This window comes from Octodon degus, unplaced genomic scaffold (genome assembly GCF_000260255.1).
Source record: "Octodon degus isolate 3935 unplaced genomic scaffold, OctDeg1.0 scaffold00031, whole genome shotgun sequence".
Classification (NCBI taxonomy): domain Eukaryota; kingdom Metazoa; phylum Chordata; class Mammalia; order Rodentia; family Octodontidae; genus Octodon; species Octodon degus.
This window is the reverse complement of record NW_004524607.1, coordinates 15,081,522-15,095,666: the sequence shown is the minus strand read 5'-3', so window position 1 is coordinate 15,095,666 and position 14,145 is coordinate 15,081,522. Positions and strand designations below refer to the sequence as shown.

Below are 14,145 nucleotides of genomic sequence, written 5' to 3'. Positions count from 1 at the left end.
GGGCGGCTGCGGGGGGCTCCACCCGGCCACGACCCCGAGACCCCCGGCCGGGACGCGGGGCGGCAGGCGGCAAAGTTCGGCCCGGGCCGCCGCGGGTGGTGGGCACTACTCGCGCTTCAGATGCACTTGGTGCGGGCGCTGGCACAAGGTAGGCGCGGGGGGCGCGGGCTGGGGGCGCTGTCTCGGGTGGGGTCCGGGCCAGGGACGCCGCTGGAGTAGGCTTGGGGATGGGTGCGCCGCCTGCAGTGGAGTAAGGACTCAGTATTACGAACTTCACCTGCGTGAGATTTTGGGACCCACTCTCCCTCGGAGTGACCCGGTCAGTACTGCGGATCCCTAGGTCTGGAGGCAGCCGAGGGGTTAATGCGGTGTGCCTTTTAGTTCGCGCAGGAATCCGAGGAGAGGGAAACTGAGCTCACTGGAGGACGCACCCAGTCTACTGCCTTTTATTTCAAAAGGCCCCGGACCCCTGTCTCCAAAGTTGAGATCCCCCGCATCGGAGCACTCCTAAGGGATCGCTGGAGCGCCGTCCCATTGCACTGATTGGACGTGGGTTGATTTCTGTCTTTGCACCGCAGGCTTGTTACCAATGAGTGACATCGGCGGTGGACTTCCAAATATCAAGTGTCAGTCACTACTACTCACCCTTTCTAGCCTCTCCTCAGGGTCCGGGTCATCCCCTACCCCAAGCCCTGGGGCCCCGACCCCAAGTGGGTGAGGTACAGGCGGTGGAGCAAAAACTTTTGGAGCCCTAGCTTTGCCGCTCCGCTTTGTTTTCCTCCCTCTGTTGGCTTCTGTTTAGAATACAGTGGTGATCTCTAAAATAGAGAACGAAGATCTGCTGATTGCAAATGACCTTTTCAAAGCAGAGGTGGAATCTCTTTTGAAAGGACCCTCACTCCCTTTGTATATCTCGATTTCCCAATCAGTATTATGCTCCTGTCAGAGTCCTGTTTGCGGTGAATGCTTGAGTGGAGTGGGGGTGGGGACGACGGCATGTAATATGCCTTTCGGTGGGGTCTTTAAAACCGATTAGTGAATCTTATTTGCTGTTGGCAGCTTTAGAAAAATTAACTGGTGTTCATTTCCATGTCCTGGACTACTACTACCCAAGTAAAGAATTGGGTATCCTGATTTTAAGGAAGCTGGGAGCATTAAATTTAAAAATTAGCTATGTTCTGTCATGTGAAGCTAATTTATGTGTGGCAACATATGACTTAAATGGAATAACACTGTAAAGGTCTAAACTCAAAATTATCAAATAGCTTAACTAATAACTTTAAAATCAATTCTTATCTGCTATTTGAATTGTCACCCCCTCAAGATGTAATAAATTTCTCCTTTTATGTTTCTACATCAAAACAAATCACTATATTTCTGGTTAATTTAACTCTTTCTTGTAAAATTTTTCTTTTTTGTGCTTATTAATGACGGTCTGGAAGACAAGCATTTATTAAGTCATTTTGTAGAATGAGATTGATAGGTTCAAGTGAAGAAATCTAAACACTTAGGATTCCCTTTAGATTTAAAGTGTTTAAGTTCCTTTTTTCTTTAAAAGAATGGTTTAACTATAAGCTTCCAATAAGACCTATAGCTTTATATATTTGAAGATTTGTGAAGTTCTAGTGGTGGTGGAAAAAAAAAATCTGTCAGGGGCTTTGTTTGGATGTTACATGGAATTAAAGTTTTCATCAGTTGCACTGTGAAGGTTACATAAAGTGTTGCATTATTTTCAACTGAAATGTTAATTAAAATCATTAAAGAATGTACTAATGTAACAACCAAACTTTGTTAGAATATTTTATTTCTTGTTGCCAGTAAAAAGCATTAGTACCTGTTTTACATTTATATGGTTTATGGAAGTGTACAGATCTTTTAGTGTAAGATTTCAAATACATTGTCACAAATTTTAAATTCATTGACAGGTTTCTGTTCTCTGTGCTCTGTGAAATGTGTAATATATCCATCATTTTTTATATCATATTGAAAATTCATATTACAGAGGAGATGTCACCATTTGACAAAAGCTCATGTATCTTAAAAATGAAAATTCTGGTGCTGCTATAGAGAATTCTGATGGGATGATGAGTTGGTCATGTGCACAGGAATGTATTCTCTTGAATCTTAGCAGATACAATGTAACATTCTGAATAAAATAGTCTTAAGTTGGAAGTGGTCTTAAGTAAAGTATTACTATGTAGCTGGGTGATTTCTTGATGTTTCTAAGTGTTTTCTTCTGGCATATCTTGTGGATAGGCTTGGTCATGATGGGGAGGAGAAAAAAGGGCAACATTGTTCAATAAGAGTTACATATGTTATTGAAGTTACAAGCAGAGGTATGCAACTGATGTTTTGTGAAAGGCTAGGTTCAGACCTTACAACTGTAACGTAAGAGTTTTTTCTTTCTGCATTGTAACAAGAATTCCTGTTGTATCTGCTGCTGCTGCTGTGTGTGTGTTGATTTTTCTGGATTCCTCAAAAGCTAAGTTTTTAATTCTGAAAGGCAGGTGGCAATGCATGCTTTTTTAATGCTATCCACCAAGAGGCCAGATGTGAGTAGTTGGAAAGTTGACTTCTGAGGCAAAAGATGAGTCGTACATATTACATGTGTGAAGTCTGTGGTGCCTTTAACTTTACTGTCAGTTATTTTTTGGGGTTTATTCTGTAATGTTTATTATACCTCATAGAATGAGCTTGTGTTCATCAGCCATAGAAGGATGGGAATGCTTTGGGCTGTTCAGATTCCTCAGTTTCTCATTTGGAGTTATTTCTAGTTATCTGGCCCAGTGGCTCTCAAGCATTGCTATATATTACAATCACCTTGGGTATTTGTAAACCTCAAGGGAACTAGCCCTTTTTCTACTGAGCCACAGTCTACTTTCCAGGTGATTCTTGTATACGCTGGCATTTAAGAACCATTAACTTACTATCCCCTAAGTCACCTACAGATTGCCTGAAAACTTTCTGTGTTTCTCAGACTTGGTTGTACATTGGAATTACCTGGGGGAGCTTTAAACAGTGCTGATGTTTGGCTTTCACTTTCAGAATGTGTTTTAGTTGACTTGAGGTATGACTTGGGCATCAGGTTTTTGAGCCTCCCCAGGTAATTCTGATGTTTAGCCAAGTTTGAGAGTCAACGTCCTAACCCTATCAAATGAGATCACATGAAGCCATTCCACTTTTAACTTTGTCCTGAGTCTATAATTTTCTCCCAATCTATAAATTCCACTGACTTTTATGGGTCTGGAACCTATTTTCACTATAGTTGATCCAGATTCATGATTTAAGTGTTCAAATCAGCATTTTAGCCACATGTTCTAGTCCTATGCAATTGGTGAGCTTGCTTTGTGCTATTTGGGGCATGTATTAGAATCACCAATGAAATCTGCAAAACATAGTTACCTGTGCTGTACCTCAGACCTGCTGGTTCTAGAAGTATGCATTTTACAAAGCTCAAAAAGTGTTCTTATATCTTTGAGTTTCTGTCCTTATTTTGCTAATCCCATAATCTTACCCAATTCTCTTGTCACCCTCATACTAATTTCTTATGGTCTGTATCACTTTTCTCTGGCCCAGTAGCATCTGCTAATTATACCTTTCTGATTATAGTAGCATCTGCTATTATTTGGGTGTAAATATTATAAGACAATGTTATATGGGGTCACTAAAAATTTGGCCTCCTTTTTGGCCTTTGTTGTTTTCCATGAAACCAGGAGCACTTTGTTTCCCTTCCTGGAAACCCTCTCCCTCAAAACCTAGTAGTTTGAATTTCAACTTGGGTTCCAGACCACTTTCTTCACCAGAGTCTTAATGCTTATGAAGGGCTCAGATACATATTGAATTAAATCTTGTTAGACCATTGCATACTTAGCACCTGGCAATTAGTTGCTTGTTGGTAACTATCTTGTAAACTCTATAGTAAGCAGTTATCAACTGTAGGTCTCTTTCAGTGAGCCCTTATATGCTAAGCACAAAGGCTCATTTATTCTTCAGAACAACCCCTGAGTGTTTCTCTCATTTTACTTGTTAGGAAACTGAGATACTGAGATGTTAACTAATTTGCCTAGTTTTATCAGGACTGTTAGTCGTGAAGCCAGAAAGAAAAGCATGATCCCAAGTCTTTGAACACAATCCACATTTACAGCTGACTGGAGTGTTTCTCTTATAGCTTTTGTAAGGAGAGGGAGAAGGAGAAGTGGTGGTGGAGTTAGTCTGATCCACGTTACAGGGAAGGTGGTGAACAATGTTTTCAAATGCCCTGTTGAATTACTTCGGATTTCAGGTTTATAACCTTAATTATAATAGTGACTTGAAAGATAATAATTTGGAAGGGAAATGTGCATGGCTCCTTCATACCTAAGCCCTCTTGCTTAATAAAATGGTTATCACCATTCTGGGACACTTCTTCCCTTCCTTCCAGTTTTTATTCATAACAAAGCTGGAATTCCAGCTGAGAGTAAGTTGTGGCAGTCTGCTGGTATGGCTTCACTTTACAAGAGTGGGCCAATAGCAGTGCTTTGATAATTTCTTTGTAGAACATTTTAAAAATTCTGTTTATCTGCAGTATAGTACAAGGATTATATTTAACAAAGAGGTAGAATTTGAAAGATGCACATCTTTCATTTATTATTTTAACATGCATTTTATAATAGTGGTTAAGTTCAGCTGCATACTGGGACCATACCTAATCAGGAAATTTCCTCTGGCTTCAGGTTTTGGCGTAAAACAAAGTGGAAGGTTGCAATTTAATCTTGTAATTAAGTGATATCAAATGAGACCTTGCAGTTAAAGTCTACATATGTGTTGACTTTATATTTCCATCCTAAGTGTCTTCACATAAGTTTTGTTAATATGTGGGGTTTGGTGTCTCAGGTGGCAGATATTTGCCACATGTAGTATCTTTCTGCCTGCCTTCTCATCTTCTTCGGATGTCCCAGAAATCAGACTGCTGCTGTTGACTAAAACTAGAGCCTGAAATGGACAAAAAATAAAGAGAAAATTTTAGAGATGTGTTTTGATTATGTCATAGCTTAAATTTTTCTAAGAAGTAAAGAAAATAGTATTTGTAGCAGAGTAGATACGTTCCATATGATGCATAGAAGTTGAGTGAAGCTGAGGATAGTGAATGAAAATAGATGGAAATATATAGCATAAAGAAGAGTTAGAATTATTTAAAAGAAGGCATTGATATATTTTATTATTTGGTTAAATACTCCTAGTTAGCAGTGATACATTTCTACCTAATGCCATTGAGCATTTACATTTACATACATACTCTTTTTTGTTATGATTAAATTTACTTCAATATTTCTATAAGGTATTAAATTTTCCCCTGTATTTGTACTGCTAGTAAAAAGGGTAAAAAACATTTGTACCCATAATCCTGAGGGCATATATATTTTATCAATTAGGACTGCAAGTGTAGCACTTTCTGCCGTCAAAATTACAATAATAAGCCTTTCAGTGAATACCTGAAGTGCGAAAGTCTATCATAGTTCAGCAGATTACTGTTTGCGTGTTATTTAGTCCGATATCTGAGACTGATTGTGGAGAAATTATTCATTTCACAGCTTCATTACCTCAACACTTTTTATTATATCCTAATATAAAAATAAATATTATGGGAATGTAGATTTATGAAATTTGTTTGAGTATTGGCATGGCTTGGCATCCTGACCGGCAACTCTAAAGCCAGAGACTCATTGCATCAGCCTGGCTCTAGTGTCATGGGTATTGTGGTAATGAGACTATTTTCCCTAGAAACATGGATGTGGCAAATGTAAAAGGTATTGGCTAAGTGTCAGTAGTCCTGGATTTTATCTCGTTCTGAAACTACCTTAGCATATGAGCAAGTCTGTTAGCCTCTCTGAGTCTGTTTTCTCACCTGTAAAGGAGGAGGTTAGACTAGATGTTCAAAATCGTTCTGCTCTGATTCTCTGATCTTTTGTATGTTGTATCCTTTCTGCCCTTCACCAGATTCTCTAAATGTGCCTCCTATCTAGAGATTCTGTAACTCCATATGTCTTTGCTCTTAGGAGCTGCTTCTCTTCATTTTAAGTTTGCAAGGCATTTACAGTGTTGAAGACCACTGAGGTGCAATATAGTATTTCTCCTTAGGTGCTGCCATCTAACACATGATATATAAGGCTGAAAATGGCTTATGCTCAAAATTTTAGGTTCTGTAAAACAAATTAGTACCATACTTTATCAGTGTAAACTGCAGTTTGGAGAAATCTTTTAAAATAAGGGATGCTTATTTATCTGAATGGCCAGGAGAGGAAAGGGCAAGACTAACCAAAATCTATGGAAGGCATTAATGCAGTGAGATATGTAAAAATAAATGAAATAATCACGGTTATAAGGATGTTTATGTTTGCTGGACCATCAGTAATTATAGAGATTAGTAGATAGTGTCTGTTGATATTCCTTTGCTCAACCTAATGGCGGTTTAATTGTCTTCATTAGGGACTTTCAGTAAATCAAAGGGTCTTTAAAATTAACACAAGAATTATTTTCCACTTTAACAGGCTTAGCTAGCATGATGTTGGTACACAATGTGTAGTGAAGTTAGCAGCTATCAGTTAATCCAGTTTCTTGACAACTGACATGTCAGTCAAATAAATCTATTAATTTACTAATCTTTGGAGATTAGTTTATTGAGCATCTGAGACTATAGTTAGCAGTGTTTTTGGCTTGTCTGTTTTTTAATTTAAATTCTTGGGATCCATCTTTGGAGATGTGTGCATTAGAGAATGGCCTAGACCCTGAAACTGATTACAACACAGATAAAGTTATGTTGAGTGGAATGTTTTGTTGCCTTTTTTTCCCCTTTTATCACTCTTCTGTGTACCTCAGATCAAATTCTTTACTCTGAGAGGTTCAGAATTTGGGTTTTATAGAGATGAATAGTCTTTCCACAATATGAGAAAGTTAATCAAAGAATAGCGTTAGTGACTTGGGGAAGACTAGGGTGATACATAGGAATTTCCAGTACTTACTTGCCTCTCTTTACAATAATTGGTAGTGGAAGTTGTGATAGAAAGCATGCTAGTTAGGCATATATTCAGGTTTCTATTAAGTTATTTTATATGACTTAGGTTACAGTGATCAACTGGAGTTTTTTTGGGGTACGTTTATGATTTTCTCACAAGAGAGAGCCTGTTTTTAGAGTGAAGGGCTGTTCTATCTTGATTTTACCCTGCATGTTTTGTGCAGTGCAAAAAGAATGAAAAATTTTTGATTGTGTGTGACTAAGCTCTTGTACACATGGTTGTCAGCATTGATTTTATACGTGAACCACCAGATGGCAACAGAAAAAGTATTTATGTAGGATGTACTATCAGGTTTCCACAGATAAAGTTTTTCATTTGGGGCATACCACTTCTCCATTTATTTTTGCTGTTTATAAAATTTTTGGCTAAAAACATGGTGAGTTTATAATAATTAACAATGTAAGATCACAGTTAAGAAATACAATAGTGGTACTGTGATACCAGAAAAAGGTATTATTTGTATGAGTGAATGTATGAACTATTCCCAAAGGGAATGAGTTTCCAAGGATGTAAATTTGCCACTAATATTATTGTGTAGTCATATTTCTACTTGTACTTTTTTTATTCAACATTATTCAGTTCTTTGAATAAGCAATGATTTGCAAAACAATAAAGCATGACTCTTGTGCTAAAGCATTTCATGTAGTGTCTGTAAAGGGGGGGATACATGAGTGTACAAACATTGAGCACATTTAAAATTTTCTGACCAAAGGTATTTTTATTTTACTTAGAATTTATTTTATTTTTACCTGATAGGCATGGCTTCCTTTTTAAAAGAGTGTATCATCCTGGCTTCTTTAAGCTGTTTTGCTTAGCTAAAAAATTAGAAAGTTAGGCTGAACTAAAGAAAAAAAGGACTTTATTGGAAGGACCCAGAAGTATCATGATGATAACTAGCAGCATACTTGCAAACTTGAACAAGTTTAAGATTCAGTTCCACGTCAGTTATAATGGGATCCCTGTGCTCAAGTGCAGGAGGGCCTGGTTTTGATCTCTAGGACCACAAAGAAACCAAACCAAATCCTCAGGTACTAACTGCCCTTTTCATCATCTCTCTTTGTTTTTGATTCTGTGTTGGTGTCATTCTTGACTGAAGATTGCTTTCTGTTTGTGGCTGTGACGCAGTTGTTGCCAATCTTTGCATCTTATAGCTTCAGACCCTGAAATAAAGATTAATTTAAAGCTTTGGTCCCGGGTTCAGAATTTGTCTAATGATCAGATCTGTGTTTTAAAATCATTACCCTGAAGGGAAAAAAAGCATCATTTGTGTTGCAACACTGAGGAATGGGTAGATGAAGCCAGAATGAGTAACGCTAGATGAGCTAGGCTATGACAGCAGTGGAGATAGAAGGAAGTAGCAGCTGGGAGTACCAATGTACTGCTGGAGACAGGGAGAGGTGATAGAGGAGAGAGACATTTGGAGGCCAAAAATGGACAGGATTTGTTAATAGGCTGGATATGGAACATAAGGATAATCTTGAATCTTTTGTAGGAAAATTGATACACATTAAAAGCGTAATCTTAAGTGAAATCAAACCCAAGCTTAGATATCATATGTTTTCTTAAATGAGGAAATAAAAATGTAAAGAGCAAAATAAAAGAGAATAGGAAACAGGGAGGTTCTAACTTTTACAAAAGGAAAGGGGACCAAGAGGTGCAAAGAAGAAGAGAGGTAAAAGAGAAAGGAAGTAAAATGGATGAAGATGTATTATGTGCATGTACCTACTTCTCATGATGAATGTAATCATTATGTACTATGCATGTATATCAATAAAACTGGAGAAAAAGTTGGTGTTCAGGTTTATGACTTGTATAAGTAGTTGGTTAGTACAGTGATTCACTTAGTTTGGACTGCCTCAGTGTTTTTAACATTGGTGTTATATATATATATATATATATATATGAATGAACTCAAGGCATTTGAACAAAGTTAAGTCACTAGCACCCCTTTCAGTTTTTTTTTATTTTATTTTGGGTAGGGTCTTGATCAGTTGCCCAAGCAGGTCCTGAACTTGTAATATCTTCTGCCTCAGCTCCCCAAAGTTCTGGCATTACAGGCATGTGCTGCCATGCTCAGTTGGTTACAAGATACTCATGGGACATCCTGACAGAGCTGTTAAGATGGTAACTGGCTGAATGAGTTTTGCAATCAGAGGAGGGGACTAGGTTCTTGGGATAAGTATTTGTGGAAACAGAAGAGTATGGGCTTGGCAGGGCCCGCAAGAGCTCAGCAGACTAAACTCCTGCTCAGGCATGTGCAGGGATGGAGTTTGATCCCCCCATACCACATGCCATGCCAGTCTCACCCCATGAGCATGTTGAGCGGCCACTGAGTGTGGGCGTGGTGATGCATGCCTGTAATCCCAGCACTGGGGAGGCTGAAAACAAGAGGATTGCTATGAGTCCAGTTACGTAGTGAGACCATATACCAAATACATTAAAAAAAAGGTATGGGCTTGGCATAAAATAGAAATGACTCAACCACTTGCTGGACTTCTTTCCTTGGATTGGTTGTTTAATCTTTAAGCTTTAATTTTCCCATCCATAAGAGTAATATAATTGTACCTACTTCATAATAGCTGTTATGAAGATTGATTAATGTGATTGCAGGTAAGATCTTTAACACCTTACCAAGTACTCTACATAGCATACAACCAAAATGTGTTAGGTGTAGCTGGTATTAATTAAAGTTTGGTGGACAGGAATCATGCTGCCTTTCTCTCTCCCCCCCAAATCATTAGCAATTAATGAGACACTGTAGTACAAAGTGGGAGTGTGAACAGTTGAGATGACTAGAGAAGTATTATATTAATAGTAATCTGGCTTTGATTTACTGGATACATTTTAAGGGGAGAAACTGGTTGTGATAATATAAGAATAATAGTGAGCTGGGATTGGGATAGAAAAACTGCAACAGTCACTATTGGTGCAGACAGGTCAGCGAAAACAAGGACCAAGAAAGGCCACGGGCTTTATTATTTAGGGGGCATGGTGATCTTTTTAAGTATAACTTCTCTCAAGTTCTATGAGTCAACAGGCATGTTTTCATACTGTGGAAATTCTTAGGCAAGGAAAGAACTACATAGGCATTTGAAATGCATAGGAACAAAATGATTTTAAAATGCCTTAGGAGTATTTATTTGAAATTTGTTCTTGAGGATGGAAAAAAAAATGTGGGCTGTTGTCATCTGGCAAATGGTGGTGTTCATCACAGTTCTGAAAAGTTATTTCAATTTTATATGTTGTGACTACTGGAGGCTTCGAGCAGCATTGCTGCCAGAGGACTGAAATCCCCACTATAAACACACAGAAACTGTGGGCAAAATTTAGCAAGAACAAACAAAAGCATTCCTGGGCTTGAATGACCAGGAAATCCCCAAGTGCGAGAAGTGAAAAGTGAACTCCATGTAAGGGCAGTAATTAGGAGCTCCAGGTCTATGGTAGGTCCAGATCTGGACACATCTGGTAGGTCCAGATCAGACCTTGAGGATCTGATGGGGGTGTGCTGGGATGTGGGGTCTTGGAATAAGCAAAAGACTTGCCTCAGTTCTGCATAAAGTTGGAAGATAGAGATCGTCTGCCATAGAGCTATCTTTAAAAAAAAGAAAAGAAAACCCCAAAAGTAGAAAATCCTTGCCTACTAGTCTGGGAGAGTACTAAGAAGCTTGCTGTCCTCCTGAGTTGGTGATGATAAAGAAAGACATCGTAAACCTAAGGCTGAAGCTCACAATGGGGATAGGTTCAAATTTAGCATTTCTTCCAGTGCAGTTAACTCTCACACTGATAAATTAGCACAAAACCTGGCCCAATACTATGGAAACTAATTGAGCCCTTAGAAGTAAGTGTGAAACTGTCCTGCAGAGCAGATTAAAAACCTGAAACTCTTCTGGAAGAAACAACTCATGATAGAGATGAACTTGAAATACAAAAATGACCCCACCACACAAGGAAGTGAATCGCTATGAAGGAAAGCCAGCAAATGTTATGAATAGGAGAATTGGTACTCCAGGAGGTAAAGATGATGGAACACATAAAAGAGATTGCTTGTTGAAAATTATTAGAGATGAAAGGAGTAAGACCATAATGAAAGAACAGATTAGAAAATGAACATGTAGATTTGGCAAAAAACCAAATAGAACTGCTAAAAATGAAAATTATGGTCATTAAATTTAGATAGTAACCTGAATGGACAGGTTAAACAGTCAAATGGATATACTTAAAGAGAAAACTATTGATTTTTTAAAAGGAGATTTGAGGAAATTGCTTGGAAAACAGCATGAGAGGGAGAGGGAGAGGGAGAGGGAGAGGGAGGGAGAGAGAGAGAGAGAGAGAGAGAGAGAGAGAGAGAGAGAGAGAGAGAAAGAGATGGAAAATGAGTGGTCAAGATTCATGAAGTTCAGAATGAAAAAGTCCAATATTAACTTGTATTAGCATCCAGAAAGAAAAAATAGAAGATATAATTGCTGAAAATTTTCATGGTGCAAGGCCTGAGTTCTTACATTCCAGAAGTATAAGGAATTACAATCAGGATATGTAAAAATTGCAGAGGAAATACTAGAAAAATGAGAAAGCAAGGAGATGAGGCAAGTAGATATCTACACTGGCAGACATTTGTTGTGGAAGGTGATGATTAATATCTTCTAATTACTGAGGTGAGAGAACACGAACATAGAAGTATATATGCTTTTAAAGTAATGTTCAAAGGTAAGCATGAAATAGACATTGTTTTTTTTTTTTTTTGCAGAACTGGGTATTGAACTCAGGCCCTTGAGCTTGTCAGGCAAGTGCTTATTCTACTGAGCCATCTCCCTGGCCGAAATAGACATTTTTTAACCATTTATAGATGTTAGACTTTTGTTGGAGGAGGTGTTTTTTAGCAGTTGTACTAGATGTACTAGATGTACTTCAGGAAGAAAGAAAATGAGCCTGAAGAGAAGCTGAAGGCAGCTAAATGATAGGAAGCAATATAGTGACATGTTCCTTAAAATTGCCTTGTGGTTTGAGAACAGTGAGTACAGTTGGCTGTCTGTATCTGTGGGTTGCATGTCCATGGATTCCGCCAACTCCACATTGACGATATTTGGGCAAAAGAAATTGCATTTTTACTGAACTCATATAGACATTTAGACCCTAAATAATATAGCTTACAGCTAGTTATATAATGTTTGCATCATACTAGATGCCATAATTAATCTAGAGATTTAAAGTATATGGGCAGATGTGTGTAGGTTATATGCAAATGCTGCACAATTTTACATAAGGAATTTGAAGATCTGCAGATTTTGGTGTCTGGTGGGTGTGAGGTACTGACACAAATCCCCCAAGGATACTGAGGGCCAACTACATTAACAATTTACACTACCAGTGTAGTAATGTGTGCAGATTAACAAAGGAGTATGAGTGATGGGGTGGGAGGCAATGGGATTGGGGAGATGTTTTTTTTTTTTTGGGGGGGGGAGATGTTTGTCAGAGGATACAAAAGTGTAGTTGAGAGTAATAAACTCAAAAGATCTATTTTATAGCCTGGTAACTAGTGTTAATGTATTTTATTCTTAATACTTGTTTAGTAGATTTTAAGCATTTTTACCATAAAGCTCATGAAATAATGTATATCTTAACTAGCTAGATTTAGTCTATTATACAATGTATACTCATTTCAAAACACATTACTATGTACACAGTACATAGTAAATACTCAGCTGACACTTAAACAGTGTTGGGGCACCCACGTTCTGTATACTGACTTTATTTACTGGAAAGACATGCTCAAGGTGAGATGATTATTGGTACAGGGCATTTTAAGAATATACTCTCAACACTTCAGCTTATTGCAACAGCAACAGGAAATATCTGAAATTATTACAGTAGTACAGTATGAACTAGTTAATTGTATGTAGTTGTATTTTTTTCTTTTGGTGTTGAGGATTGAACTCAGGACCTTGCACATACTAAGCATGAACTCTACCACTGAGTTACAATTATGGTTTTATAATGCATCATCATGTTTGTTTATACTTCTCTGTGAATGCCACTGTGTACTATCTGTATGTTTTGATAAATTCTAACTTTTTATAATGGATTTGTGTATATTTAATGATAATAAATGCTAAGTTCATAAACTTACATGTTTTATGCATTCATGATTTTTCTTAATGTTTTTGATATTTCTAGTTTATTGGCTTGTAATTTTTTCATATTGCTGCAGATCTCAAAAAGAATGTGTACAGGGCCAGCCAAATAGCTCAGTGAATTAAAGAGCCTGCTTAGGCAGAAGCAGGGGCCAGGAGTTCGATCCCCTGGCCTGTTGTGCTGGCCTTTCCCCCAGGGTGCACTGAGATGGCCATTGAGACTGGATGTGGTGGTGCATACCTGTAATCTCAGCATTTGGTAGGCTGTAAACAGGAGGATCACTATGAGTCTAATCTATACAGTGAGACCCTGTATACCCTGTACACCCTGTCCTAAAATAAAAAAAATGCATACAAGTGGATCCATACAGTTCAAACCCATGTTAGTCAAAGGTGAACTATATAAAATTTTTATCAGTTAAATATTTCAAAAGTGAACAGCTGAGTAATCAAATATTTTAGTGCTGTTTTTTCCTTCATGGAGCTTTAGTATATGGGGAATAGGCACTGGCAAATATAAGGCAGTGAAGTTGATAATTGAGGACCATGGAAGCCATACAGAGGTCTCAGATGTTTGTTCATAGTATACAGATGATGGTAGAGTCTGGATATTCAGATTAGGATTTGAGACCAAAGACAAAGGATTCAGGTAGAAAGAGACTGAAAAACAGGAGCAAAGAACTCAACGCCTAGATTATAACAAGATTCTTACCAAATAGGTAGAAGGTTCAAATGCCAGGATCAAAAACAGTTTTTCTTTATGTGGCATTGGGAATACTCTAGGACCTTACACATGCCAGACAAAAGCTATCCCACTGAGCTACATCCTCACCCCCCCCCCCTTTTTTTTTTTTTCACTGCCCAAAACAGAAAAAAAAAAACTCTCAGAATCCTACCCTAGAAGCAGAACGGCTTCATTTCCAGATGACATTAAATGGCAGTCATTTTTGGGAGTTGGTTCAACT

General features: G+C 38.1%; 1 protein-coding gene across 2 annotated transcripts in view; it reads left to right on the top strand.

Annotated features, from left to right (window-relative positions):
- The first annotated feature begins 6 nt into the window (after nucleotides 1-6).
- Nucleotides 7-14,145, top strand: part of Sdk1 (sidekick cell adhesion molecule 1) — a 986,062-nt gene continuing 971,923 nt past the window's right edge. Inside the window, exon 1 of one of the 2 annotated variants that reach the window (XM_023713416.1) lies at nucleotides 7-148. In XM_023713416.1, coding sequence (XP_023569184.1) covers nucleotides 121-148 — 28 coding nt within the window. In that variant the 5' untranslated portion in view covers nucleotides 7-120. The remainder of the gene's footprint in view (nucleotides 149-14,145) is intronic. The other variant, XM_023713415.1, reaches the window with a different exon arrangement.